The sequence below is a fragment of the Vulpes vulpes genome, chromosome 7, assembly GCF_048418805.1.
Source record: "Vulpes vulpes isolate BD-2025 chromosome 7, VulVul3, whole genome shotgun sequence".
Lineage (NCBI taxonomy): Eukaryota > Metazoa > Chordata > Mammalia > Carnivora > Canidae > Vulpes > Vulpes vulpes.
Window position 1 is genome coordinate 5,808,699 of NC_132786.1, and position 26,327 is coordinate 5,835,025.

General features: G+C 53.6%; 1 protein-coding gene across 1 annotated transcript; it reads right to left on the bottom strand.

Annotated features, from left to right (window-relative positions):
- Positions 1-24,513, bottom strand: ARHGEF5 (Rho guanine nucleotide exchange factor 5). Its single transcript, XM_026018344.2, has 15 exons — positions 24,402-24,513; positions 14,439-17,628; positions 13,836-13,893; positions 13,344-13,408; positions 12,882-13,135; positions 10,156-10,316; positions 9,507-9,659; positions 9,178-9,307; positions 8,849-8,923; positions 7,986-8,075; positions 6,681-6,838; positions 5,920-6,081; positions 4,395-4,465; positions 2,322-2,426; positions 1-1,636 (listed from the first exon to the last, which is right to left on the bottom strand). Exons 2-15 carry the CDS (start codon positions 17,614-17,616, stop codon positions 1,479-1,481), a joined length of 4,818 nt encoding a protein of 1,605 aa, XP_025874129.2. The 5' UTR covers positions 17,617-17,628; positions 24,402-24,513; the 3' UTR covers positions 1-1,478.
- Between the last annotated feature and the right edge of the window lie 1,814 nt (positions 24,514-26,327).

A 26,327-nucleotide genomic window follows, 5' to 3' on the forward strand; every position in this document is an offset into this window, starting at 1 on the left:
GACAGGGAGAAGCCAGTTGTCTTTTAATTTCCCAGGTTAGGTGAGAGTAACTCAATTAAATGAATACATATTAAATACCTAAAGACAGCTTTAGTCTTAGAGATGTCAATTTGAAAGGCACTCAGGCAACCTTAGCAACTTCACAAAAAGAAGCATTCAACTAAAAAAATTATTTGCCTGTGCATAATTCCTAGCCAACACAGCAATGTAGGATTCTCTATCTCTTACTGGGTTGCCTTTCTCAGTTGAAGAGCATCACTCTACATTATTTCTCTAGAGAGCCCTCAGACAGCAAGAGTACAGTGTTCTTTTGAACTGGATCATTGTAGTCTTTGCGTGGACATCCTGCTGCTCTGTTTCATCTCTAGAAATGCTCAGAAGTAGAATTGCATTGCAGCTTTGTGCAAAGGTGAGAATACTACTATAAACTTTGAGGTTTCTGGGTCTAATCCTGTCTCTTACATTTAAGGAACCTGAAACATGGACAGACTGAATCATGGCAGTGCAGTAACTGGAAGTGGTCTCTTGACTTGGGTTCTAGGACTCTTCCATTATACATGCTACTTTTCACAAGGAGAATGAAAACAGCTGGGAAGACACCTTCACCATAATTCAGGTCAAAAATATAAAATCTGAGTGGTCTGAGTAGGATGTCCAAATCCACTGAAACTAACCTATGCCTCAATAAAAAAGAAGGTTTGAATGGGGTTTTCATCACCCATCAATTTCTTCTAAATCCTTATACAACCTCCGAGGCCAAAAGAAACAGGAAAACTGCCCAAACTCTTGGAAGTCACAAAGCAAGAGTTGGCATCTGCTGTGACCTAGGTACCATCTTGGTACCTAAATCAAATGGCCTGGGATCCTCACAGGATTCCATGTTCTGTACCCTTTTCAGTGTCCAGGAGTCTGAGAAGAAAACACTCAGAGAAGTGCCAAGTTTATTAGAGTGAGAGAATGCTACCCTCACATCGCCACCAACAGACATAGATCCCAGAGATGCATGCCCTGACCTCACACCAATAATTATGGAAAATCTCTCAAGTTGACAAGAGGCCACCAAGTTGACCCTCTCATCGGATGTGCTAATCCCCCTTAAACATCTCCCTCCAAAGGACTGAGGCTACATTTTGTTTAACTTATAGCCACGATGGAAACTTTGGTCAGCCCTGAATCTGCTGCACTCTGGAAGCAGAGAATGTTTAAGTACTATACGGTAATAGAGGTAAAGTTCCTTAGCTTAGGCCCTATTTGTCCCTTTTCTTATGAGAAAAGGTTCTCAGAGTCCAGTGCAAAGTCTCTAAAAATCCCCCCAATAAGCACAAAGCACAAAAAGGAGCTTTGGTAGATGCATTTTGTCAAGTTTTCAGACGGTCTAGTTCTTGATCCACAGAAGGCCTCTGTTGCAAGGTTCTGGGGGCCAGCCCTTTCCAGGAGCATCTTGTCCTCACGCTCAGGGAATTCCTCCCAGAAAACTGCTAGGTCTGCTGCTCCACCAGCTGTAGTTTGGCAGTCTTGACTCGGTGGGCTTCACTCACGTTCCGGGCACGGACCTCTCGGTTGGAAATGAACTCCACTTGTTGCATAGGGAACCAGCCTCGCTCCCCATCTGAGAGTCTCATGCCCTCCAGCCAGCCTATGGGCACAGGGTGGGTGGGAAGAATTACCTGGGGCAGGCCCACAAAAACTCCCTTTGGATCTCCTTCCCCCCAACTTTTCTGAATAGTAAGGCTGAAAGGACTGAGGAGACTAGTGTGTGAACCCGGGCGGTTCTAGGTCTGGCAAGGTCTACAGCTGCCTACTTCCAGGGCCTTCTCCACTCTTATGGGTTGAACAGTGTTCCCCCAAAATATATGTTGAAGTTCTAACCACAAGAGCCTCAGAATGTGACTTTATTTGGGAATGGAGTTCCCAGGTGTAATTAGTAAAGTTAAGATGAGGTCATACTTGAGTAAAGTGGACCTTAATCCCATACGACTGGTATCCTTATAAGAAGAGGGAAATTTGGACACACACACACACAGACGGAAGACAGAGGTAGAGATTGGAGTTAGGCTACCACAAGCCAAGGAATACGTGGAGCTACCAGAAGCTAGAAGAGGGGAAGGAAGGATCCTCCCCAAGAAGTGTCAGAGGGAGCATGGTCCTGCCCACACTTTGATTTTGGATTTCTGGCTTCTAGAACCAGGAGAGAATCAACTCCTATTGTTTCAGACACCCCCATTTGTGGTGCTTTGTTATGCAGCCCTAGGAGACAAATACATACCAACTATAGGATCCTGCCTCCAACGCCCAGCTTACTCACAGATTCTCCCTCTTACCATCGCTGCTTTGCTGGGTCACCATCACCACGTCTGCCTTCTCTAGTGCCAGCTCGTCGTTCTCTCGGGGTTTGTAGGCTCGAAGGCACTGTACTTGAGGGGAGTCTTTGGAAGACAAGAGCATGAAGAGAAGTTAGAAAGGCAAGTGATGGGCACAGAAAGCAAGGATTACAGGGGGGAAGTTGGAGGACTCAGGAGAGATAAAGGTCAGGCTTTAGAAAGTTACAGACAAGAGACAATGGGAAAAATCTGCATCCTCTACCAGGAAACAAAATGGTGGAAAAGGAAATGGAAATACCGGAATTGAAATGAGTCAAAAAATTCTATTTCTCTGGGGAAGACAAATTGAGAAATACGTTGTAACCGCCTTCAGTGACTCATTATTATAAATATTCCAATTCTGCTAAAGACCCATCTTCCCTCTGTAACCTTCCCTGACTCTTTAGTCCTCAGTGGATTCTGAACTCCTTTAAAATTAATTGTCCAGGGACACCTGGGTGGCTCAGCAGTTGAGTGTCTACTTTCGGCTCAGGTCGTGACCCCGGGGTCCCGGGATCCAGTCCCACATCGGGCTCCCTGCAGAGAGCCTGCTTCTCCCTCTGCCTGTGTCTCTGCTTCTCTCTGTGTGTCTCTCATGAATAAATAAAATATTTAAAAACAAAAACAGAAACCTAATTGTCCATTTACCTCTTATCCAGTTGCTTTGTGTATATTATCTGTCTCCCCTGCTAGATTGTAAAATCTGATTCTGTGACTCATTCTTCATTTCCTTACTAGCACCAGATGTGGGACTGGAAGAGATGCAACCTGTCGGGGTCCAGGTATGACCTAAGGAAGGCGCTTCATCCCCTTTAGCTTTAGTTTCCTCACTTGTAAATGACTGGGTTGATCAAGGGGATTCCTTGCAAAATTCTGGATTTTCCATACTTCAGTATTTTTGTGGACCAGAGGAAATTTCCATAGTTTTGAAGCTCTAGATAACAAGCCTCAGAGGACTCCTGACCCATAAGTATTCCATCTTGCGTCGCTCTATGTGACCACAGTTCACTGGTTTCCTCAGAAAACAAATAGAACACTATTATATTATTATCTCTACTCCTCTTTCTTTTTCTTCTTTTCTTCCTTTCTTTGAGAGAGAGAGAGAGAGAGCATGTGAGAGAGGATGAGCAGGGGGATGGCAGAGGGAGATCCATGGGCCTTGATCCCAGGACTCATGACCTGAGCCCAAGGTAGATGCCTAACCTACTGAGCCACTCAGGCATCCCTGCAGTTCTTTTTCTCAAGCTTATCTCCAACTGCCATTCGCAAGACCACAGTGAAGGAGGAAGAATCATCTTGCCTTCCTTTCAACTGGGGAAACCAAAGCCAACAGGTGGGTCACATAGTGAACCAGTCACTAGAACTCAGTTTACAGCCTGGTTCTCCTACTTCCAAGATACCTTGTATTTGTTCTTTCGAGTTACCAGTGTTCCTCTGAGTTCAGTTCCTCTCTGGATACCAATTAGGGAATTCTTGCTGGTGGACAGCTGGGGGCTTATGGGAGACCCAGAAATCAAGGTTTCACATGGATGCAAGACACATTTGGGGTGTGTGTGTGTGTGTGTGTGTCTACATGTGGGTACCAGAAGCCCAGGCTCAGGGCAGTGTTTTCAGGCCATTCTGTACAGGAGACCGTGTGGTTAAGACAAAACGACTAGGTTGCTCTTCTCCCACAACTCCCACTCCAGCCCTACTTTCCCCCCATAATTCCCCCAAGACCTTTAGCAAGTGAAATCTAAGGTAAAATAATAGCAGGATAGACTTAAGGGGACAAATATTTTAAAAGAGTAAATTATTGCCCAAGGGAGAAAGTATATGAAGGACGAGGCACTACCATTGTGGTGAGTAGTTTTAAGTGGATCATCTCAGGTGCTTAAGCTCCAGTGGCCAGACTTCCACTCTCAAATTCTGGATAAAAGCAGTAAGTGGAAGTCTCTCAGGGTTACGATCCAGCCCCCTAAACTCCTGCATCCAAAGGTGACCTCCAGCCCTGCTATTTCCCCCTCTTATATACCCTTTTATACCCTCACTCACCATAACACTCCAGAAGGTCCAACTCCTCTCTGGGCATGGCCAAGGCTGAGATCCATCGAAGCTTTTCACTTCTGAGAAAACAAAGCAGGGTCAATGCTTCAGCTGCAGCTCTGGGGTAGAGGACGATGGCCAATGATGGGGAAGGGAAATGACTGTGGAAAAGACTTGTCTGGTTCAAAAAGTCTAGTTCAATAACATCTAGGATGAAAGTCAATGGGACTTTGCTTGGTTGGAACATAAGATCTTGAATTGTATGTTAATGTGTTTATCACCCTTTATTTTTCTCTTCTTTCTAAGCTCAACCTCTTAATGGCGGATCTTTCAAGTGGAGGCATAATATCAACTAGACACATGAGATTTTCCATTTTGTACCAAGCAAAATGTTCATCTCGGTTTAGATTCCCTCTATCACTTTACATAATTCTCGATACTCTACTGCCCACCTCCCTTCGATCAGATATCTCAGAGATGAAAATTATTTTGTAATCGTAATTAGATCAAGGAAATGTGTCTACTATTTTTTTTTTTTTTTTTGCTCATGCAATATAACCCAAACTAATTTTGTAATTATCTGAAGGATTTTGTATTATGTTAGCCTCTGCTTCCAAAAACACTGGAGTAATTGAGACCCGACGCTACTTCTATTTGAGGAAGATGCTGCCCAAAACACTAAACAAAGAACATGAGTCTGTATTTGATTACTTGACTTTGGTGACGTTTTGCATATGAACCCCTATATCAGCATTTGTTCCATAAGTGAAGACAGGTATGATTGATCCCACCCTGAGCTGTCTTCTGAGAGACAAAACTGAAAAGTGCCTGCAACACAGGAATTCTTGGACCACTTGGGGTCCTGTCAAACTTTTTAAAGAGCCTTCTTATATCTCTTATAACAGCAACAGTAGCTATAGTCTTGTAGTTGATTCGTTATTTTAGGCATGTGTACCAGATTTTATAGGTCTTATTCTTTAATACTCTCTAAAGTGTATGTATCTATGTGCAAATGTATTTATTATTATTATTATTATTAAAAAGATGAGCAAATCAAAGTTCTCAACACTCTAGATTTCTGTTCAACAGAAGACTGGCTTGGAAGGTGGGAGGAAGGCAAGCTAAAGACACCCCAGGGCTTATCTTATCCACATATATGTCCACCAGCCTTTGGCTCTTAAGAGTTTCTGTTTATACACATGGGCATTATGGACAGGACATTGGGAATTCTTTAGTTACTCCATACCAGCCCATCTCCTTCCTGTTATCTCACAAACTTTGTCCCTCTTGACTAAAGAGCATAAAATAGATGCTCAACTTTGGTAGCAACTCTATACCCTTTCCCACCCCATCTCTTGCAAGGTGTCTATTAGCTCTAAGCGTTTGGGTTGGGATTTCCCAATGGATGCTCTTCAGTCCAGAATAGGATAAATAGTGTGTGGCTGTTTTCTGGACACATTTTCTGCCCCAGCCCCACTTCCTTCCTAGGCAGTCCCCCCTCCCTCCCTCCCTCCCTCTCCCAGCCGCATCTCACTGGGTCTCTGTGCTGAAGAGGAACTCGGCCTGGGTGCCCTGTGCGTTGTGCAGCAGGAAGAGTCGGAAGAGGTTTTTGTGAGGTCCGTGTAGCTTCATTTCACACTTTTCCCCTCGGATGGAGGAGAAGGGAGCATGGTCAAATACCAGGAACCGGCTACCCCTGCAAAATACAAGGCTGGTTAACCCGACTGTACAATTGTTATACTTCATCCACCCCTTGTATCTTTGGATTCACAATCCCTGTCCTTTCCCGCTTGCAGATTCTCGTGAAAACCCTGAGATGGTGCCACCTTGCTCCCAAGATGGTAGCTCCAGAGCCCCCAGAGATTTGTCTCCCATTTGGCAAACCACATGTCTCGTGCAATGAAGACGTCACCACTTTCAAGAGTTGGAGAGGCAGAACCAATACACATTTTCTAAGACCCTTAGGACCAAGGACTTAGGATCTGGAATTGGCTAAGAACCTCTAGGCTAGGAGGCTGAGTCCACGCAAATAAATGGGTTTGAGAATGTGATAGGCTAGTTTGCTACATTCTGCTCTGCGTCTGTAACACAGTATGAGTCCCGCTATGTGATCCTGTGGCATAATTTGGTGGGATCCCTTCTTTCTCTTCTCTAGGCCATGACCTGCACTCCCTGGGCTGAGCCCCTGAGAAGGGCTCCTCAGGGAACATGACCCTCCTCTGTCCCTTTCGTCCCTGCCCTTCTGCCCTATCCCATTTCCCTCTTGTGCCCTGGCCTCCCATTCTAGTCACTGACTCTCGGGGCCGAGACAGCAACAGACAGTCATTGAAGAGATGCAGGTGGACAGGACGCGTGTTGAGCTTCCTTCGCAGCCCTGGGGACAGACTGAACTCCAGGGCTGTCACCTCTCCACTCTTCACCAGCCAGCGCGACTGCGAAATGAGCGGGAATATCTGTAGCATAGGGAAGGCAGAAAAGGCAGTGTCATAGGCAGGGCAGGTGTGAGGCTTCCTCGGTCCTGCCCTCCCTCCCATGCCTCTTCTTCATGAGTTCCACCACTGACCCTCACCTCCTCCCCAGGTCCTCCCTGCTCATAACCCATCTACTTAGACTGTTTCTCTCAGAGCCCCCCACCTACCACCGTCTACCACTCTGGAGCTCCCACATCCATGGCTCCAGCAAATGGAAGGTGCCTATGGTCCAACCCAGGATAGTGATGACACAAGAAAGCTCAGCCCCAGAAGCCTGAACTGGAGGAGAATCAGCAGACCCCGATGTGAGGGACTAAGGTAGGGGACGGTACGCTGCGTATCTCAGAAGTAAAAGATCTGGGCAGTAATGACATCTGTGCTTTCTCCGACGATAACCAGAGATGTGGGAAGAGCATGTGGGGGCATATGTGGGAATGAGAATAAGGAGAAGTTGGTGGGGTCTGCTTGGAGTTGGAAGTTGGGTAAAGGTAAAGGTACTGGACCACAATTATCATGTGGATCAGATTTTCCTTCTCTTTGAGGGAGGTAAGGACGGTGTCTGTTCTGAGGTGGAATTTGAATGCAGAATGTTTACTTCTGTTTGTACAGGGATAGGAGATTTTGGTCTTGTATTTGAAGTCAATTTCATAATGCTTTGGTTAGACTAGATGAAGACGGGAAAATACTGAATGGTTTAAACACAAAACATATCTTTACAAAGGTTTTTACACTGATAAGTTCTCCCTCACCTGCCCACTTCCCAAATGCATATTAACCCCTCAGGTAACCCGCTTAGGTGACCACTGTCCTTTATTTCCCATGTATCCTTCCAGAGTTTCTCTATGTCTATACCAGCGAACACAGATTTGTATCTTCCTCCTTTTCACCAAAGATAATATCCTATAATACACACAGCTCTGTATCTACCCTTTTTCACTTAATAATATATCATGGAGATTGGGGCAGGCATGTGGGTGTCCCAGAAACAGGACAGAAGAGAAGGCGTGCAGACGTGAAGGGCAGAGACCGAGATAGTACGAGCAAGATGGTTCTATGTTAGAAGGTGACCTGTGGGTTATGCTAAAGTGAAGATTCACAGGTGGGGTCAGGGTGCAAGAGACCCACTCACTTTACACTCGAACTCAATCTTCTGGCTCAGGTAGATGAGCTCCTCTGTCCGTCGCATCCTCTGGACATTGTTATTGCAGTCTCGGATCAGCTGAACATAGAATAGAGTGAGGAGAGAGGAAGGACACTGTGTTAGAGGCTTTGACCTTGGTCTCCTGCAAGAAATTTGGAAGTTAAGGGGCCCCTGGGGGGCTCAGTTGGTTAAGCGACTCTGGCTCAGGTCATGATCCTGATGTCCTAGGACTGAGCCCCATGTCAAGCTCCTTGCATAGCGGAGAGTCTGCTTCTCCCTCTCCCTTTGCTCCTCCCCCATGCTGCACCCCCCTACCCCTGACCTGCCCCTGATGTCATGCTCAGGTGCTCTGCCTCTCTCTCAAATAAATAAATGAAAGAAAGAAGAAAGAAAGAAAGAAAGAAAGAAAGAAAGAAAGAAAGAAAGAAAGAAAGAAAGAAAAAGAAAGAAATCCATCAATCAACCAATCAATCTGGAGGTCGGTTGTGACAGCCTCCATTTTTTCTGGCAGGCTGGGATTGCATGAGGGTAGAATTGAATTGAAGTTCTAGGCCTCTGGTATACCTTGTATGACCTGAGAGGATATTCCTGGGTGGGGTGAACCTAAGATTTAATTTGGGGATGGTGGTAGTGAGAGCAAAGCCCCTTGGTATGGAACATCCTCAGTGTGGGAAGGAGGCCGGGTGGGGTGGAGGGTGGGCAGGGAGGGTGTTCGCAGGTTTGGCTGGGACGCTGAGGAAGGTGAGCAATCCCCTTAGCAGGGTCCTGCGCTCTCTGGAGTCGTGCACCTTGGCAGAAGAATTCTCTGTGAAGGCCAATCGAGGGGTGTGAGTGGGGTGGTGGCCGCCTACCTCCTCCAGCGCATGATGTGCCTTTGTGGCCTCTGCTTCCTCTGGAGATCCAGGCTGTGTTCTCTTCAGAATGTTCTGCAGAACAAACCGTAGGCAGGCGCCAGGTGGAAGGAAGGGATGGGAACACAGGAAGAAGGAGTTATGGAGGGTCGGCTAAGGAGGTCCAGAAACACCATTTTTGCAGCAGATCCCCCCTGAGGAAGAAGGGTGTGGGCAGCGGGGAGCCGGCTCCATCATCCACAGGGTGCGGAAGAAGGGTGACAGAACCTTGGGGCTCCCGCAGATCACCCCTCCTGGGGGGGGGGAGGCCCGAGGAGGGACCCCTGTACCTGGAGCAGCAGCTTGAGACGCGTGATGCGCTGGAAGGGCAGGATCAGAAAGGACTTCAGGGAGAGACGCTGGCAGACGGGGTCGCTCTCCAGCTTCTCCAGGACCTCTCGGAAACTGCTGTTGCTGTTCCTGGGTGGGCGAGCGTCAAGTGAGAAGGGACGTGGGGGGCGCGGGGGACACGGGGGTGGGGTGGAGATGGCACAAAAGAGAGCGGGGACAAGAACACGCATCGTGTGGATACCGTTTGGGGTTGGGGCTGGGGCTTGGGGGTTTCCGGGCAGGGTCCCTGCAGGGCCCGCAGGGGGACCGCAGGGGGGTCAGGGCTTACAGCAGGACTTGGAAGGTGCGCTCCTGGTAGGTCTGGTTGGTGACATACGGCAGGTAGACCCGGCGAAAGTCGGGAGCGTGGTTCAGGACCACGTCACACACTTGGAAGGTGAAGATGTTGCTCTCGAAGTTCTCCTCCAGGTCGGAAAGGAACCTGCACGGTACCCACACGAGTCTCCTGAGACCTGCGAGCAGCCGGCTGACCCCCGCCATACCCTGACTTTGTGACTCCTTCTTGCTATTAGCCGGTAACTTCGACTGACGTCTCAGCTCTGCGCCCCTGCTGCGCTCTAGGGCTCCCTGCAAGGTAATCTCTAGTTTGCCCCTCATATAACCCTCTGATCCCTATTTTCCGTTTCCTGTTCTTCTTTCGCTTCTGTCCTGGCTTTCTGAGCTTCCCCTGTTTGCCAGAGCCCACCTCCAGGGCAGCGCCTACCCACAGTACGTCCCTTCCCCAACCAGGGAAGCGTTTCCCATGCGCGTGTTGACCCGTTAATGGATCTGTGCACCCACACACCCTCCCCTCTTCTTTGCTCTCCCTCCCTATTCCGACAGCTTCTGAAAAGGGGGCGAGGAGGAAACACCCGATGGCTTATAGGCTAAAGATACTGAGGCTGAGTGAATGGTGTTTGGGAGAAGAGGAATCTCACGTGGTGCTGACTTCACGCACGTCCTGTAAACGAGAGAAGAGCCACTGGTATTCCTGGTTGGAAAGGGTGGCCCGCAGTGGGGCTGAGAGCTGGAAATGATCCACCGCTACGTGCAGACTGCGTAGGTATGAGGCCTCTGACACGATCAGCTCAAATTTGGCCTGGGAGGTTGGAGAGGAGATTGATTTAAAATAGTTATGGAGTCCCCAGTGCATGCTGGCCAGTGCGTGGCGACATCCTACGGGCAGAGCAGAGGACAAGGCGGATCCTCTCAGAGCTCACAGTCCCGTCAGAGCCTAACCTGGGATCAGGAGAGAGAAAGAGCATTGGAGCCCGTGGGAAGAACGTACAAGCCCCTATAGGTATAAGAGAAAAGGGGACTTTCAAGAAGCTTAATAAACTGAGCATCTTTCGAACCGAGTATCTGTACTAAAGCAGTGGCAGGAGATGAAGCTCAGAGGGCAAATAGAGGGAGGTCAGGAGGATTGCGTGAATGAGGTAAAACAGTTTGGACGTATGGGAAGACTGAAAGAGGCTTTATGTAGGGAAATAACTTGATCAGATTTGGTTTCTATAAAGGTTATTTCTGAGCATGGCGTGAAGAAGAGTAGGAGGGGCAGAGGAGCCACGTTAGGAAACTGCCGTAGTCATCCCAAGGCAACAGAGGGAGGTCAGAAGAGCCACGGGATGGGGAGAGGTAAGGCCACCTTCGAATTATTCAGGAGGGAGATTTGGAAGGACTTGGTTCTTTGCTAGAAACGAGGGCTGGAACAGCGGACAGCCACAATTTAATGGCTCATTTGTTGAGTGTAGTAAGTGAGTGAATGGCGGACCCACCCACTGAGCCAGAGAACTTTGAAAGAGGAACAGACTGAGGGGATGAGGGTGATTTGGGGTCTGAGGAGAAATGGGAGGAAGCAGGATATCTGAGAACCAGATGGTGCTGTTGTGGTTTGGTGGAGATGGGCCAGCGCTTAGAACTTATTTGGAGGTTCCAGCAGGGGGCATAATGGCTCATGGCCCTGTCCTCCTCCAGCCGGGCTGCCCCAAGCTCATCTAAGCACGTCTCTTCAAGGTACACGCAGAGAGGGACAGAGGAGACCAAGACGACACACACCTGGGTGATGACCCTCACCCACAGCAATACTGAAGTGGGGGCGCCGAGGTACATCTGAGTATACTGGTTCCAACATTCACTGACCATAGGACTTTGCGGGGCCCATTCAACCTCACAGAACCTCCGGGTTTTTGTCTTTCTGTGCAGGTACAGTGACCCCATGTCACAAAGATGTTGTGACAGTCAAAAGAAATGGGATCGGTGTAAACACCTCGTAGACCCCAGAGGGCTAGTTTATGGAAGGACTATGTGCCTGTAAGCATAGAGGCTCCTCTTCCTAGAAATAGGAGGCCAGGGCTAGCCCGGGAGCCCCAGGGGACTTCCCAGTACACTCGAGTGGGTGAAAGAGGGCTGGGGTTCATATCATCGCCTGTTGTTTGGTCCATAAGTATTGGGCAGATCACGGATTTTTTATATATCCTCCATGTGCTTTAAAAGCTGAGGTCAGAATAAGGCCCCCAAGTCTGAGCTTCAGAAAACCTACACATTTATAGCTGCCTCTGTTTGATTTGTTTATCCATAAGTCCTTCTGGCCAACATCTGACTCCTTCCCACCTCCGAAAAGGGGAGAGTATGGCACTAATATGTATCAAACCACGTACCGGACATCACGCTAAAAGCTAGATATGGGTACTTTACTTAAACCATACAGCAACCCTGAAAGGTTGACATTATCTTTAAGTCTTAGACAAGGAAACTGAGATTTGGTGAAGTTATAAAACTTGCCTAAGATTACACAGCTAGCAAATGGCGAAGCCAGGATTCCAACCCCGGTTGGCCTGACTTGAAATTACAGCGGTAAACATTTTTTGAGTGATTGCCATGTACGAGGCACTTCTCCTTTTTGGTTCTCCCTCTATTTGCGACCCAGTGTTACAAATGAGAAAACGGAGGGTTTTCTGGCCAAAGTTGAATAGCCAGCAAACAGCAAAGTGGGCTTCAGGACCAGGTCATTTACTCCAGAACCCAAATACGTATACAGGATTCCACGGTGCCTTTCCATGGTGCCCTATTGTCTTCCTGGGAAGAGAGGTTCCAGGCCCTATTTCAGACTGATTATTAAGACAAGCTCTTCCATGTGAAACCCGTTAATGGTAATAACGTAGCAACAAACAGCCTCTACTAGAGTCTTGCCATTGGGTGTTAGGACCGAGCCGAGCCTGATGGTCATTTCAAAGCCTCTATGAGACCAATGGACCACAAGACAGCAGCAAGGGCCAAAAGCCACTCAGGTGCCTCGGTTGAAGAGAGAAACTTCAGTGTAGCGTGGAACCCTGATTGAAGAGGGAAGTTTTAGTCCGGCCCGAGCCAGCAGTGAAGGGAGTAATTGCACATCCCTCCCAACAAATTCAGGGGCATGGTCACTTGGTATGAAGCCCGACCAACAACAGGTGGGAGGAAGCGGCTCCACGGCCTGCGGGAGTGGGGAGCAGGGCCGGTGGTAACAACCAGGAAGCAATTCAGATGCATCAGCGTGGAGACCAGTGACAGCCATGGCGTGCATAGAGCATGTGGTGAGTGGTGGTGGCAGTGAGCAAGAAATGGGCATAAGACTTTGCTCTCCCTCCTGCACCCCCACCCCCTGCCCCGACCCTGCCCCGCTGGGTACCTCTTGCAGTTTTTGATCTTCGTGGGTCATGGAGAGCAGCACGGTGCTGTTGCGCACCACAGGGATTTCCTGCCAGAGGGAGCCACTGGAGGCCATGGACAGGCGCTGCAGGTACGATTCGGAGGAGACCAGAGCCTTCCGGGGCTGCCGGGGGGAGGCGGGCCCCGTGGCCTCTCCCAGGCTGTCCAGCCGCTGCTGGCTCTGAATCTCCTTGTTCAAAACCACATCGCTGTACTCCTGGTAAAGCAGCTGAGCTGCAAGGGCAAAGAAGATGACAGAGGGAGAGAATTAGGGAGACAGGGATGGGGAGGCATAAAGACAGAAGCCACCAAACTGCTTCTGGCTGTCCTGGCAATTCTCTCTCCTTGGAGAGATCACGGACTGCCCCACCGAGGGTGGCTATGGGCTCCAGTCTTGGGCAAAATGCCACGTGGGGCTATATTTCTGTTTCAAGGGACTCACAGGAGTTGATGAGCTTCGAGCGGCGTCTTGAAAAGCCTCCCATCACCTCCTTTGGTTTCTTCTCCCTACGGAGACAAGGAGGAGGGCTCTGGGTGCTTGCTGGCCACTGACGCAGAGAAGCCCCAGGTGACCATAGATGAGATAGGCTCTAACCTCTGGGACGCGTGCTGGGATGTCAGGGCCGAATCCCCTCAAGAGGCAAGCTGTGGCCCTGACCCACGTTTAGGGAGTTCAGAGCTTTTTTGGATGTCATGTTGAACGCTTACAGGGGGGTTAGTTCATGGCTACAGAACCTAGGAGGACGGGAGAGTGAGACCCAGCTGACAGCCGGGTAGGCAAGAGATGCCCTTTCCCTGGAATCCTGGTGTACGTCTCTTCCCTTCCCTACCCCTGGAAGACACAGGGTCCCAGAACCCTTGTCAGACCATGGAACTCTCAGTGTCCTAAGAAAGGACAGTCTAAGTGTGTCTGTCAGGAGAGAAGGGGACTCACCGAAACACAATGGTATCTGAAGGGCCAGGGGCCTTTTCTACGGCTGGACCTCTTGTATCTGGAAACAGAAATGGTGAAGTCACTGAGATTTTGGAGGGACATTCAGGGTGGCCAAGAAGGCAAAACTTAATGCAGGAGATGCAGGCCTCTGAGGGAACAGAAGGGCTCAGCCGGGAGTCTGTGCAGGAGAGCAGTGCCAAAGTAGAAAGCATCTGAGGACACTATTAGCAGGTGTGTCCCCAGCTCTGGAATCCTGGTATCAGACGTGAATCGGACAAGAGGAGGATGTCTTCTGTACCACTGGGAGGACACGGAGCAGGTGCTGGTAGCCGGAAAACATGTGTGTCGGGGGGAGAGAGGAAACATCCATAACAAAGTTGGGAAAAACGGGTACACAGTCAAACGCCACCAGGGCCAGGCGGAAGAGAGGAAGGAGAAGGAAAGTACTACAGCGAGCTCAGAGGGCTCTCGAGGGCTTCCCTCTGTGTTGACACTGGGTAGGTGGATGAGTAGGTGGATGAGGAGAAGCCCTGGGGACAGATGGGTGAGGTGGTAAGAGCTGGAGAAGGCTTGAGTGTCACCGTGATCTTGCCCCTCGCTTACCGGAAGAGCCCTCAGGCAAGATGGAAGGTCTGCGCAGGCCTTGCCGGTTCCAGCCCTTGTGCTTACTGGACCCCTCACCGGGATCTGCGACCCGCCCACTGATGCTCTCCAGTGGTCTCCCTGTGTCCCGCCTGTGGGGCCAGCTGGATGCCTTCTCCAGGTGGGGATGGCTGAGCTTTTCCGACTGCCTTGCTTGGCCTACATCCAACCTCCTCAGGCCATTGGCTCCTTCCGGAGGGGCTGATCTTCTCAAAGTTCCTCTGGCAGGGGCCTCAGACTCTTCGGAGGGTCCTGGTTCACAGGTGGGTCCCTGGAGCTCCAGACTCCAGTGTGTGGTTGGGGAAGACGGACTGAGAAGGGTTGCCACATTGCTGAAAGCCATGCCAGGGGACACTTCACTCTTACTCCTGCTGGTAGAAGCCAAAGAGTCTGTTGATCGGCCCATGGCTGGGGGCCAGGAGGTACGTCCAACAGAATGGGGAGCAGAGACTGTCCGCTCTTGACAGACAGGCCTTGGCTTGTCCCGACCCCCTGAATTCATGAGTTCTCCCTGAGTGCTCCTACTCCTCCCCCTGGACTTGGGGGGTAACGGAGGTGGTTCAATGGGAGGATCCATAATAGGGACAGGGGGGAGAGGCCTGTAGATCCTTGGATTACTAAAAGAAACAGAATGGTGGGGCTGGGACAAATCAGGAGTTGGGGGCAATGGCTTATTGTATCTCAGCCTGCGGGAGAAAGAGGTCAGAGTGGGGGTGGGAGTGTCCGGGGTAGAGGGCAGAGGTCGATGCTGCCTTGCCACGAGGGGGTCAGGAAATGGGGGAAGTGGGCCTTTGGGGGGACCATGTAGCCCCGAACCTGGGGCCAATGGAAGAGCATGGCCACACCTCTTTAACGTGGCAACTCCTGCATGGAGGTGGCTGTCTCTCTCTACCACGGAGGGGTGGACATGCCTCTTCTCTGGGGGAGGAGGGGGCAGAGGTTCAGGGATCCTCCCATCTACAGAGATAAGGGGTGGGGAAGAGCCATAGGCAGGAGGCTCTGGGGCAGAGGCCGAAGTGTGTGGGGAGCCACATGGCTGGGTGCTACAGGGACTACTGGATCTTTCCAGATTTGAAGTGAATTCTTGAGAGTGCCAGCCCAGAGTAGATAATGAACTAGGGGATTCTGGAATGATCCTACAGTCCCTACCACTTTTCCTGTCCCTTCTTGGGATCACAGAGCCATAGATGGCAGGTTTGGGGGTCCTTTGGGGCAACTCGGAATGAGAAAAGGAAAGTGAGAGTCCCAGCAGGTCCGGAGTTGGCTCTGTCCTATGAGAGCCTGGGAAGGAGTTGCTCCTTAGGTGCTGGACAGCCCCTGCAGGGTGGCCTGGGGGGCCCTGGGGGTGGGCCCAGCTGGAGCTGGTGGGTGTTTCCATGGTGGCCTCTGCAGAGGGAGCGCCAGGGAGGGCAGCTGGGGGAGTCTCAGAAGCCCCACAGTGATGTGCGTGGGTGGTCCGAAGAGTTGCTCTGGAGGTTTCTGGAGAATGTGCAGCAAGAAAGGGCTCCCTCCTGGGAGAGCCACCTGGGGGGCTGGCAGACAATGATGCAGTCGTCCGGGAGGAGACTTCAGCAGGACTGGAAGGAGGTGAATGGGGAGTCCTCGGAGGAGTTGCAGGGGTCCCGGCAGAGACCTTCTGGGTCCCCTGGCTGAACACTGCCCCCTGACCCAGCTCGGGTCCCTCCTGCTGGCTGTCCTGAGCTGCTTCTTGGGCGGGCGACCCCCCAGCAGGAAAGGAACCAGGTAAAGAAGCAGGCCGGCCCGACCACCCTCCGGACTCCGGTGGAGGAGGCAGAGCTACAGGGGATAGTTCCTCAGCCCTAGGCTCCTCCCGAGGCCCAGGAGAACCGGTCATGGGATAACAGGTGTCTGGAAACAAGTCACAGGGAGAAGAGACCTCAGAGGCTACCAGAGCCAGTGTGGAAGGACCATCACGTGCTTCCCCCTCTTCTGTAGGCCCCTCTCTGCCCTCTCCCCGAAGCGGGTCCCCATCCCAATTCTCCGGCTCCTCCTCCCCTGACCCCTCTGCCTCCGCCTCCCGCCCCTCCACCGAGGCCACCTTCCCCCGAAGACCTTGAAGACCTCGACCTTCCGGCCTTCCAGTTACTTGCCCTGATTTGCCCACCACGCTCCGCTTCTCCTCATTCTGAGCAGCCCCGCTCCCCTCCTCCGGCCCCCCTGCCTCCCTGTTCCCCTCCTCTCCCTGCTGTAGACCCTGCTGGCGCCGAGCCTCCATCCCCTGCTCACTGCAGCGCAGACCTTCCAATGCCCCAGAAAGCCCCGTTCTCTCTCCCTGCTTGGCGCGCATCGCACGGCCTCGCCTCTGCTCCTGTTTCTGCTCTTGCTCCCCTTCTGTACCATCCGCCCGCTCCCCGCCCGGTTCCTGTCCCCCTAAACGCCCATCGTCCCCCGCCGCTGCTTCCTCCCGCAAGGCCACTTCGGCCAGTCCCTGCTCCTCCAGCCCCCGGGCATCCAGAAGGCACATGAGTCCCCCTCTCCCTGGACGTTCTTCGGCCCCCGCAGCCCGCAGCTCTTCCCCCTGCCTGACAGCGTCCCCCGGGTGCTCGGGCTCTGCAGGGTGCTCTTCACAGGGACGCCCAGATCGGGGCTGAGCGGAGGTGTCTGGAGAAGCCTCCTCCTCTTCTGCATGTCCAGTTCCCCCAGGCAAGGAAGTGAGCTCTGGTCTAAGCTCCATCTCCACCCCGCCACCCCGCTCTCTGGACACTGGGACCGTGTCTAGATGTTCACCCTGAACAGGGCAGGCCCCGCGCTCTGCGTGAGCTGGTGTCCTTGCCCGTCCGTCTGCCAGGCTCTCAGGCACCGCCTCCTGGCGCTCTGGGGTGTCCCACGTGTCACCCACGGTGTCTTCCTGGTCGGTCTCCACACCTGCAGGGGCTTCCTCGGGGAAGGAGGTCATGCTCTCAGTTGCACAGCTCTTCACATCCTTTAGGCCTCCCTGCTGGGGCTCCAAGAGTCCTCGTCCCTCTGCCCACGTGGACGATGGCTCCCAGCCTTCTTGAGCTTCGGGCCCCAAGGTGACAGTCTGACTGCTTCTCCTGCGAGGTTCCGGGATGACGCTGAGCTCTGCTAAGGCAGGGATGGGGGTCAAGGCCCCGTGCTGGGGCTCCTCAGCCTCCATCAGGGCTGAGCCCTAAAGAGGAATAAAACACAAAGTTCTCATCACCCTTTCTGCTTCTACCTATCAAAGGAACAGACCACAGAGAGCAAGAGTGGGACATTTCTTTGGTTCCATTTAGAGTCCCTCTTGGTGACAAAACGTACTCAACAACGTAAGCAATGGCCTCTATGAAATGTACCACTGACTTGTTCATCTAATAAATATTTACCCAGTGACCTCCCTCAGGGCAGGGCATTCAGTGGTAAACAAGACAGACCGACTGTGTCCTCATGGAGCCTGCAGTCTGGTGGAGGAGACAGATCATAAATGATTAAATTAGAGTATAAGACCGTTGTCAAAGAGCACCAAGCACTCCCAGTGGTCATTACTCTCTAGATTGTATTATGTCATACTGTCTCCCAGTCTACACTCTGGACACCAAGCATGACTCAGTCCTCTATAACTCGCAGACACAGTGAGTGACACACCCTGAATCCAACAACCCAGCGAAGAGAGGGAGGGAGATCTTCCTCCAAAGCTCCTGATGGGATTAAATAGGTCTGTGGCAACCGCAGCCAGTGTACTGTGATCTCCCTGTGCACCCTCTGGAGTTCACTCACCTTAGCTTCCACAGGATCTAGCAGAGCCTCGTAACTATTTAGCAATTCTCTATTCCCTTATAGAAGCAGCTGTTGTAGGGGCACCACACTGGGTGGCTCAGTGGGGTCAAGCGTCTGCCTTCGGCTCAGGGCATGATTCCCCGGGTCCTGGGATGGAGCCCCACGTTGGGCTCCCTGCTCAGCAGGGAGCTGGCTTCTCCTTCTCTTTCTGCCCCTCCCCTGGCTCATGCGCGCTCTCTCTCTCTCTCTCAAATAAATAAATGGAATCTTTAAAAAAGATTTTTTTAGGGGATCCCTGGGTGGCGCAGCGGTTTGGCGCCTGCCTTTGGCCCAGGGCGCGATCCTGGAGACCCGGGATCGAATCCCACATCAGGCTCCCGGTGCATGGAGCCTGCTTCTCCCTCTGCCTGTGTCTCTGCCTCTCTCTCTCTCTGTGTGACTATCATAAATAAATAAACATTAAAAAAAAAAAAAAAAAAGATTTTTTTAAAAAAGCAGCTGTTAGAAAGTAGTATGGTAACGACTTACTAGATTGGAACCGTAGGAGACACAGTGGTTACCCGCTCAGTCAGGTCCGTGACACTGGGCTACCCTACGTCCCCCTGCTTCCAGCATCCCCGGAACTCCTTCCGCCACCTCTTGGAAGTTTGTCCTTTCCACCTATCTTCTCACTTCCAGCAGAAAACATCATCTCCCACCTTGCAAAGAATTTAGAAACCCAGAGAGGAACTGCTTGGGTTCCTGGCAATTCAGAGCGCCCGGAGTTTCGCGCTTTTCCTCCTTCCTGCTCAGACAGCCCGACAGGTGGCCGTCCCCTTGCTGGCCATGTTCTCGAGCCTGCCTTCTCGGTCACCTTATGCGATGGATTTTCTCTTCTTCCCACACCTTCCCCCTGCTCTGTGGTAACCATCCCACAACTGAAGCATGGTCGTGGCCTTCTTATCTAAGCTGTGAAGGAACTGTTCAAACCTGAGGTCCTCATCTCCTCCCACTCCACGTCCTCCACTAAGCAGCACCCCGCCCACCTCCCCCACGACCGACGGTCAATGTTAACACCAAGGGACACTCAGTGCGGTGGTCCTTGTCGGTGTCTGCCACTACTGCCATCGGAAATACTTTCTTGTCACTCAGGAGCCCACACGTTCCTGGTTTAACCCAGTCCTCCACGCAGGGGCCTGCCCTCCTCTCTGTAGACGTACGAGCTCTCACGCACATCACTCTTCCTCTGAGCATTTATACAATCGCCTGTGTATTTTGATTTACCGTCTGTCCCGAACAAGAGGTGGTGAGCTTGACGAGATAAAGAGCTATGTCCATCTGGCTCGGCTGTCTACATCTAGCATAATACCTGGCCCATACTGAGTGCTCAATACGTGCTTTTCTTTAAAAAAAAAAAAAAAAAAATTATTCATGAGAGAGACAGAGACACAGGCAGAGGGAGAAGCAGGCTCCTTGCAGGGAGCCTGATGCGGGACTCGACCCCAGGACCCCGAGATCACGCCCTGGGCCAAAGGCAGATGCTCAGGTGCCCCTCAACACGTGCTTCTCCATTACAGAACAAGATTCTTGTTTCCCTCCTGGCCCGCCTTCCCCAGATGGAATCTGCGGCCAAGTCCTGTTGAGCCCACCTCCTCCTCATCCCTGGAGCCTGTCCACTTCTCTCCATCGGCACCGCTAGACCCTGGTGCCCTCTCCTGTCCTCTCTCACCCAGGCCACTGTACCCGGGGCACAGCCTGGCCGCTGGCCTCCACACAGCTCCTCTTGCGCTATGGCCAAGACATTCTCTACTCCGCAGGGCAGTGATCCTTAAATGCCCCACTTCTAGTGTAAAATCTCCTGCAGCCTCTGACTGCCACCGGGACGAAACCCAAATATTCAGCCTGGGTTACGTGCCCTCCTCGCCTCACCTCTGCTTCCCCTGCAGGGGCCTCAACAGCTGTGGGCACCCCCACCCCCTGCCTCCACATGTGCTGCTCCTCTGCCTGGAATCCTCTTCTGCCCCAGCGAACCCTTTGCTACTCTCACACTCACTGCACTTGTAATTACACATTTAATGTCTATTTTCCGGGCTAGAGCGTGAGCTTCGTAAGGGCACAGACGCTGCCATACTCATCCTCTGTCTCATTGCCTGCAGCTTCGCCTGCCCTCAACAAAGATTTATTGCATGAGTGAAGAAAGGAAGACGATGGGGCTAAAGGCAGGTTGCTCAGTTCTTATATCTGCCTTGTGTGTCTCTCGCTAATGTTGCTCGGTGGCCTTTTAGACAATCGTAGAAATCATTTATGTGAACGCCCGTTTTCTCATTTTACGAAAGGGTCTGAACTCTTTCTTTGCAAGGATTTCTAACGAGGGTTAAGTAACGTTAAAAAGTACCCTGTTAACTTTAAGAGTCACAGGAGTGTCGGGGATTGTAATTACTGTGGAGGAGAGAGAAAGTATAAAAGAGAGATGCAGGATTTTATGAGTTGGGAGAACCTTTAGAGACACACAAGAAGCTCCGCTTCACTTGCAGATGGGCAAGCTGAAGGTCACAAACCTGGACACTTGCTCAAACTTCTTAAGTAAGTGGTACAGGTGACCTCAAACCAAAGTGTCCAACCTTACGTCTACTGTAGGCAACCGGAAGCCCAGCTGTGAGAAGCTGGCAGGTCCTGGCCTAGAGAAGACCGGGGCTGGGGGGGTGGGGGCTATGCAACCCACAGCTGTCCCTGGAGCCGCGCATCTCCTGCCTCCTCTAGGCTTCAAGCCAAAGCCCACCACCCAGAATGCCTGCAGTCCTGCCGAGAGACTGCACAAGCACCCACGCTTTCACAAGCACCCTTGCGCGAGCACCCATCCACACGCGCGCACACACGCAATAAGCCGCCCTTGCGGTTCCTATGCAATAGAGCCTGACATAACCAAACAGACAGGTCCCTAGCCACCCTGGAGATGTTGTGTGTGACAAGTTCCTGGCCACCCCAGAGATGCAGATACCATCTATATGGGGCAAAGAGCCATGTCCAACATAAGCACACTTGTGAGAAGGGCTTTCTTGTCCCTTTCCAGTTAACTGACACAGTGTGTGATTTGCTCCCCGTTTCTAGACCGAAGTACAAAATACCATAATCACGAGATGATACCGTGACGTGACCCTATTCTCTCAACCACACATTAAATACTAGAGTTGCTCACCGCAAACACTTTCTGAAACTTGGCTAAGGAGGGAAGGAGGCTGTGCCTACACCTGAAGTCTCCCCTCACCCACACCTGTATTGTCCTTGCCCTGTACCCATGGGCATGCTCATGTCCTCCAAACAAGAAGCTTCTAGATACACGTCTGTCTGCCCTCTCTAGTCAGGCTGCATCCCCATGCGCCCTGGGGTCCGTGGACACCTTCAGTTCCATTCGAGTTACGTGGCGCGTGTCTGTCTCCCACACGCCCGCTGACACTATTTCTAGCACCGCCTTTATCCATTTGGAAATACTGGTAGTCACCAGCTCAGCCACCATTTACCACAAAGGAAGAACGTATCCTATGTCCCCTGTACCTGATCCTGTCCTAGTAATCTGATTGCAAGGTAAGACAAAGCGACAATGTGAGGAAGCTGAAGGAAATCTGCAAAACGTGGTTCCGCCCGCACAAAGCCATCAGGGGAGAGCCTTTCCGCATCGCCCATTTGAGGTTCCCTCCTCAGCCCCTTCTCCGCCAGGGGTGAGTAATCACCATTTGCGCACAGGCAAGGATGGGGCATGGCATCACGGTCGTCTGGCCTTCCTCCGCACCAGACACCTTTTGCACCTGCTGACCCTGTCCACATGCGACTTCTTTCAAGACCAAGCCCCAAGTCCCTAGTGAGAGAGCTCAGTGTGTCCTTTGGGGCCCCCCACACCTGAGCCTCGTCCATGTCTACTCACCAGAGAATTGCATTTCAAAGATATCGGCTCCTCCCTATCGCGCTGCTTGTTCTTCAACCCGGTGTTGAGTGCGTGTGTTTTTTTGTTTTTGTTTTTTTGAGGATCGTGCTTCCTGGATTTGGTAGCCGTGCCAGGTTCAAATATCCTGACTTATCCCCCAAATCACCGCAGTACTCCTGAGCTTACAATACGGCTGAATTTACACTAGCGCCTATACTGCTGCTCGCGTTAGGAAAACAGCTCCCAAATCAAAGTACCCTCATTCTGATTCAGAAAAATTAGACCACCATAGAGCTGCACGTCATTATTCACTGTTGGACATAAATGTCCCCAATTGACAAAGATATGAAAATCAGAGTAGCCTTCTGGGCCACTGACTGCTAACACCTGTGTTCTATCCACGTGAGGAAAGCTCCTCCATCCCAATGAAGACTGAAATAAGCATCTCTTATCTGTTCCCTAATGTCTGAAAATACATTATCCGCTGTCTTGTCGACCCCATGGGCCGACTCCAAACATCATTAGCGGCGATGCTGACGTCCGCCCCACAAATCCATCTGTGGCCCTGGTGCCATCCACAGAGATAAAGTGAATGTGAGCGACCTCTTTGTGTCCTTACCGTAGACCCTGAGGGTGACCTTGTTCGGTCCTATAAATGACCAGCTCCTGTTCACTCCACAGACACGGTGACTCATCCCTGTCTACACCAGATGCTGTACGTCGCCTGTTTGAGTCTACACCACTTACACTTGAGCAACACTGCTCCTGTTCAACCCATGATCCTGTGTGTGACCCCATTCTTGTCCATACCACGTAGTGACAGACACCACGAATGACATGTTCCTGCCTATCCTACAGACACCATAGGCCACAGACAACCTCAGACCAACTATGTTAGGGGAAGCCATACACACTGGGGACCCCTAACACATGACAACTCTTGACTATACTTGGAATTACTATTTTCTTTTACTAAGAGGGATTCCTCTGCAAACCTCCTGACTTCCCGCTCTTCTCCACTAGGATACTAACAGGCAACCCTCCTGCCAAACTGTCTCTCTTAGAAACCTTCCTCCTCCTCAGCCCCCAAGAATGCCCCCAATAGACATGGCTTGAGCTTGTGTTGACCCAAATTGGTTAACCAATAATTCCCCACTTTGCCAGGGCCTAGACCCAGAGCTTCTTCACACTCCAGGTGTAGATAAAACAGGAAGTCTGCAAAAGAGGCCACATCCGGGGTTGTTTAGCTGGGAGCTGGGGTTTCTGGAGGGAGCCAGGGATGCAAGACCTGGGAATGGTCAAATCGGGGAGCGAAGCAGGCAAGAAAGTGGAAAAGAAAGTTCCCTCCCTGGTCTGTCCGACACACCCTTCCCCCTCAATCTGACAAGAGTCCTGGCCAGAGTTCACTGCTCAGGTAGACAGGAGGGCAAATCTGTCTTGGGAATCCAAGATCCAGGAAAGGGAGAGCACCTGAGGTCTGGGAATCCACTGGCATCAGGACTAGGTCTCCCGGGACAGTCCTGCGGGGAAGGCAACTGTAAAGGATGCTCAGAGCCTCCGAACCGGGCCTGTTGCAGCACACACGCCCCCGCCCCCACCCCCGGACCCCGCCACCCCCAATTCAAGGGGCTCCCCGCACTCCCCAACTGCAGAATGCGAAGTCCCCGTTAACACGAAGCTTTGGGAGTTCCTGGCGTACAGGGAAGGAGTAGGGTGGGGGCAGGCCTGGAGTCACCTTTACGGGCTGGGCGCCCGGGCCAACAGGGGCGAGGCGTGTGCTCAGACACACGCAGTGCGCGGATCCACAGGGAGACTCGCGAGGGAAGGGCCCCGGCCTGGGTGGGAGGAGGGAGGCGACACGGCGTCGGGGTCGGGGGCGGGACGGGGCGCACCGGGAGGCTCGGGGACTTCTCCCGCGGGGTGGGCGCCCGAGCGCGAGCGCGAGCCCGAGCCCTCGGGGGAGGCCCTGATCCCGGCCCCGATCCCGGGACCGTCCGGGGCCAGGGCGCCCGCTTCCAAGGCGGGGCAGGCCGGAAGCGAGCTCCCGCAGCGCCTCCCGCAGCGCCTCCCGCAGCCCCTCCCGCAGCCCCTCCCGCAGCCCCCAGGCCCGGGGCGCGGCCACACCCGCTCTGCCCAGCGGCCCAGCCCCCCATTTCCGGAGCGGGCGCCCCGCGAGCCGGCCGGCCCCGGGCAAGGCCCTGCTCCCCGCGCTTCCCGGGCCTCCCCCGCCGGGGCTCCAGCAGCCGCCGGCCCGGCCCGGGGGAGGCGCGGCCCGAGGGGGCACCCACCTGGGCAGCGTCACATGCTGTCTCGGCCGAGAGGCCCCTCCGGGTCCCGGCGCCGGCCGCCCCCGCGCAGGCCCCGCGCCCCCCGCCCCCCGCGGCCCGCCCGCGCCGGACGGGAGGAGGCCGCCGCGCTCCTCGGAAGTTTCAGGTGTGGGAAGGGACACACCTTCCCGGGGGGGCGGGGCCGGCCGCGCTCGAGCCCATTGGTGAGGCGGAGGCTCGCGTCACGGCGGGGAAGGGCGGGCGGGCGGCGGCCGCGAGGGGAGCCGGGGCGCGGGGGGCGCGGGGGGCGCAGGAAGGGGCGCGGGGCGCGGGGGGCGCAGGAAGGGGCGCGGGGCGCGGGGCGCACGCGGGGAGCCCCCCGGGGGTCCGGGCGCTCGGAGGTCGCGGGCGGGGGCGCACGGGGGGGTGCGGAAGGGGGCGCGGGGCGCACACGGGGGCCCCCCGGGGGTCAGAGCGCTCGGAGGTCGCGGGCGGGGGCGCTGGGGGGGGGGCGCCCGGGGGGTGCGGGGGGCGCAGGAAGGGTCGCGGGGCGCACACAAGGGGCCCCCCGGGGGTCCGGGCGCTCGGAGGTCGTGGTCAGGGGCGCACTGGGGGGTGCGGGAGGGGGCGCAGGGCGCACACAAAGGGCCCCCCGGGGGTCAGAGCGCTCGGAGGTCGCGGGCGGGGGCGCGGGGGGCCGCCCGGGGGGTGCGGGAGGGGGCGCAGGGCGCACACAGGGGGCCCCCCGGGGGTCCGGGCGCTCGGAGGTCGCGGGCAGGGGCGCACGGGGGGCGCAGGAGAGGTCGCGGGGCGCACACAAGGGGCCCCCCGGTGGTCAGAGCGCTCGGAGGTCGCGGGCGGGGCCGCCCGGGGGGTGCGGGAGGGGGCGCGGGGCGCACACAGGGGGCCCCCCCGGGGGTCCGGGCGCTCGGAGGTCGCGGGCAGGGGCGCACGGGGGCGCAGGAGAGGTCGCGGGGGCACACAGGGGGCCCCCCGGGGGTCAGAGCGCTCGGAGGTCGCGGGCGGGGGCGCACGGGGGCCGCCCGGGGGGTGCGGGAGGGGGCGCGGGGCGCGCACGGGGTGGGGGGGCCGCCCGGGGGGTGCGCGGGCCCCTGCGATCCGCCCGGGTGTCTCTTCTGTGTCTGGTCCGGGTCGCCCCGAAGCCCGCCCTGGATCCGGCTCACGCCCCTTTAGCTACTGGCTGATGCGCGTCTCCGAACGTCTGGGGTCCTGGGTCCGGGCGCGTTACCTCCCTGGAGGTCCACCCGTCTCCAGCTCCCGGGGCCCAGGCACGTGCGTCCCTAAGACGGCGTGGCCGTGTCTCCTCTGAGTTCTCTCCCTCTTGCTTCTGTACTTTTAAAGTTCGTTTCAGGGCGATTATCCATCATGGGCGCATGTGTTCCCTCTGTGTTCTTCCCAGGACGTGTGTGCAGTCAAGTACCCATGTCTCAGGTTTTCTCATGCTTGTCCTTTTTTTTTTTTTTTTTTTTTTTTTTTTTACTGATTCTCCCAGGGAAACCTTATGTTCTGTAGGCCACGCTTGAGGGGGTCTAACTTTATGCCTCTCCATAGACTTCAAAGAATGCCCCAGTGATCTGTGGGGTGGCCACACACACACAATCCCTCACCTACGGGGACAGAGATTCTCCGTATGTTTACTCTAGGCAGACCATTACTCCAGGGATTTCCATGGTGATATAAGCCAAGTACCATCTTCACAGGCTCTCTGTTTTGTTCTTGGGAATGCCATGATCTGTAAGCCCAAATATCTAGTGGGTTAGACCATTTCCAGATTACCCTGCTGTGGACTGCCCCATTGATCCTGCTGACCACGCCTACCCACATTTTTGAAGACTTTAAGGTAGATCACCATTAAGGTAGAATGGTGTTTTCTCCAATAAAGTCCTGAAGCATCTCTGTGTTCACACAATGTGCTGCTTTGGTCAC

What these genes read in the sequence shown, in the direction of transcription:
- ARHGEF5 (XM_026018344.2), bottom strand. Translation starts at nt 17,616, where the DNA reads ATGGAGGCTGAGGAGCCCCAGCACGGGGCCTTGACCCCCATCCCTGCC. An exon ending in GTGCGTGAAGTCAGCACCAC is followed by an intron (nt 9,660 to 10,155) that starts GTGAGATTCCTC and finishes GGTACCGTGCAG; the next exon opens with GTTCCTTTCCGACCTGGAGG. An exon ending in GTCTCAAGCTGCTGCTCCAG is followed by an intron (nt 8,924 to 9,177) that starts GTACAGGGGTCC and finishes TTTGTTCTGCAG; the next exon opens with AACATTCTGAAGAGAACACA.